The sequence below is a fragment of the Lotus japonicus genome, chromosome 1 (assembly GCF_012489685.1).
Source record: "Lotus japonicus ecotype B-129 chromosome 1, LjGifu_v1.2".
In the NCBI taxonomy this organism is placed as follows: domain Eukaryota; kingdom Viridiplantae; phylum Streptophyta; class Magnoliopsida; order Fabales; family Fabaceae; genus Lotus; species Lotus japonicus.
In genome coordinates, this window is record NC_080041.1 from 47,110,924 (window position 1) to 47,114,177 (window position 3,254).

General features: G+C 45.7%; 1 protein-coding gene across 1 annotated transcript; it reads left to right on the top strand.

Annotated features, from left to right (window-relative positions):
* The first annotated feature begins 1,580 nt into the window (after window positions 1–1,580).
* Window positions 1,581–2,699, top strand: LOC130737020 (uncharacterized). Its single transcript, XM_057588792.1, has one exon. It carries the CDS (start codon window positions 1,581–1,583, stop codon window positions 2,697–2,699), a length of 1,119 nt encoding a protein of 372 aa, XP_057444775.1.
* The last annotated feature ends 555 nt before the right edge of the window (window positions 2,700–3,254 follow it).

Consider the following 3,254-nt stretch of genomic DNA (forward strand, 5'->3'; position numbering starts at 1 on the left):
TTTTATATGTATCATTTATGTAGCAATCCAAAATCATGAGCATTTAAGCAAAATTTTCTATTTTTGGCATTTATCACAATTTTACATTTATCCAAAGAAAACTGATTTTGAATTTTTCGTTAATAATGGTTTGGGAGTAAATTAGGAAATAATTTTTTTTGTTTACATTCGGAAAATTGAAAATTAAATAATTAATGATGCCCAAATATTTATAACATATATATTCATTTGATTTGAAGATATTAAAATTCAAAATAAATATTGAATTCTATTTTGCATTTTGTATATTTTTTTTGAACATAACCATTTTAATAAATAGAGATAAAAATACATTTACAATGCACTTAATTGGTATTGAAACACATGCTAATTCCTTAGAATGTCATATTTAGTAATGTTTGTTTAGGAGCTTGGCTTTCTGTCCTATACTAAGGAATGCATAAAAGAACACTTCAAATTTCACAATATTATCAAGCGCAACATACATACACTTGTTTCCAATTCTCGAAGGATTCTTAAAAAAAAAAAAATTCTCGAAGGATAGATTTAGGGGAAGAAAAATGATATATTCTACAACACAACAAAATGAAATAAACAAAATATGTTCCTGCGAGGGGGTTTTATCCTAGTAAGATTTTAATGAGGCCTGTTTTGGAAGGTCTATTTTCAAGGAGGGATTAAGTTGGGTAGTTTCGCCATTGTTAGGGTCTTTGATATTTTCCTTTTTCCTCTTCTTTATTTTTGTATTGGGTTGAAGTACCCCTAGTACTTCCATTCAATATATTTGGACTGGACGAGACCCCAGGGTCCCTCGCCCAGGAGACCTGACCTTGGGCGGGGGACGCGCCATGACCTTGGGCCTCCCTTCCCGAGGCCCAACTGGCCCATTTGGATAGGATAGAGGCGCCAAGGCCCAACTCCACCTCTATAAATAGGAGGGGAATACCAATTGTAAGGGACTCTTAGCTCATTTGAGAAATAATAGCATTGAAATTCAGTTATATTTTCTATCTCTAAGCGGTTAGAGTTTCTCTCTCTAAGCATTCAGATCACTATTCTCACACTTTGGGTACTACCTTCCCTCTCTATGTTCTAGCATGGAACATTTGGCGCCGTCTGTGGGGAACGGTAGATTTCGATTCCCGGACTACGTGGATCGTGATTCGGTTGAGTGAAGCTCGTTTCTCTGTACGATTTCTCTCCAATTTTTCTTAATGGATCGTGATTTGGTTCCCGCGCGATTCGCAATTTGATTTCGAGAAGTTCAAGCTTCTGTGAAAACTGGTGCGATTCAGAGGTTTGTGGTTGAATTCTCGGTTCGTCAACAGAGCCTGATGGAGCCATCTCGCCGACAACGTGGCAAGGAACCAGAGCGAAGTTACATTTCTTCCCCGCACACCGCGAGGTTGGATAGACATCGCCGTGCAGAAGCACGTCGAGCGTTAAGTGGCGACTTGAAGATGCAAAATGAGTGTTTACAGGAGTAGTTGAGTTACTATCACCTCCGACAGTGGAATAAAGAGGAGGAGGAAGCTGCGGCTACGGCCGGAACCAAGCCTTTCTCGGCGGCAGTACGAGAGATGACTATACCGGACGGCATGACAAACCTCGTGTTGGAGGCGTACGACGGACAAACCAGTCCAAAGGATCATCTGTCTCGTTTTGATGCGAAGATGGCGAAGTACGCGGTTTCTGATGCTGTGAAATGCAGGATGCTTCCATCAACGTTTCGAGGCGCAGCAAAGGAATGGTTCACGAATCTGCCTCCAGGATCCATAGCTAAATTCCGCGATTTCTCATCAAAATTCCTTGACCATTTCTCTGCGAGGACGATCGAGGATCTGTTTGGTATTCGGCAGGAGGAACGTGAAACCTTGAAGCAATATGTGAAACGATACAATGCCATATCCGCGAGGTTCGAAGAATTGCAGCCACGCGTATGCGTGTGCGCTTTCAAAGGAGGTTTGTCCCGGGGAGAATTTTATTGCGAGCTGAGTAGGGAGCTGGCATGCTCAATGGTGGAAGTCCGCGCCCGAGCGCAGGACTACATCTTAAAAGAGGAAATTGAAGCGCACAAGAGGAAGGGCGAGCGAGCGGCAAAGGTGTCGCTGGCAAGGAAAAGGATACAAGACAAGGAAGCAAGTCGCGAGCAGAGGTTTGGGGAAGCTGGCCGGTTCATAAAGAAGAATAAGGGACAACTACTCCGCCCGAAAACGAGGGATAGAAAGCACTGGTTCCCTCGCCGAGAAGCGAAGGTAATCCAGCGAATGAGGTCGCAGGGATGCTCAAACAAGGAGTTAGCAAAGTTACTTCTCGAGGTGGAAATTGAGAACATGCACAGAGTCGGTGAGCGCAGAAAGGACCCTAGAAGCGAGGCGAGGGATCCGCTGAGGTGGTGTGAGTACCACAACTTAGAGGGCCATAACACCACCGTCTATTTCATGCTGAAGGGTCGAATCAGGCAGCTGATCAGGGCGAAACGGTCGCAAGAGGCGAAGAGGAAGGAATTTGAAGAAGCTGATAGCGGCGAGGGTGGAGGAATGGTTGAGACAACGAACACAATCGCTGGAGGTTTCGAAGCTTGCAACGACGTATCTGTGGCGGGCCGGGAGACAGTGGGGGCGACAACATCGGTACAGGTGTATCCAGGAAACTTGGATGAACCCCATCGTCGATATTCTGGCGGGGGAACCAAGTGACGTGGTAAAATATTCAAAGGCGCAAAGGAGGGAGGCGGGGCACTACACGCTACTCGACGGGATACTCTTTCGGCGAGGATTTAGTTCACCCCTCCTACGATGTCTTCCACCTGAGAAGTACGAGGCTGTTATGACGGAGGTTCATGAAGGGGTTTGTGCAAGCCACATTGGAGGAAGGTCGCTGGCGAGCAAAGTCCTCAGAGCAGGTTCCTATTGGCCTACGATAAGGAAGGATTGTGCAGAGTTTGTGAGGAAATGCGAGAAGTGCCAAGTATTTGCAGACCTACCTAGAGCTCCGCCGGAGCAATTAGTCACAATCAGTTCCCCATGGCCCTTCGCCATGTGGGGAGTCGACCTCGTCGGGCCCTTCCCCACCGCTAGGTCGCAAATGAAGTTCATCCTTGTGGCGGTGGACTACTTCACCAAATGGGTGGAAGCTGAGCCTCTGGCGAGCATTACAACGACTAAAAATCATAAATTTTTAGTGGAAGAGAATTGTCTGCCGGTTCGGAGTGCCGAGGGCGATCGTCTCGGATAACGGGATGTAACACCCCG

Coding starts and splice junctions, on each gene's coding strand:
- LOC130737020 (XM_057588792.1), top strand. CDS start 1,581: ATGACTATACCGGACGGCATGACAAACCTCGTGTTGGAGGCGTACGAC.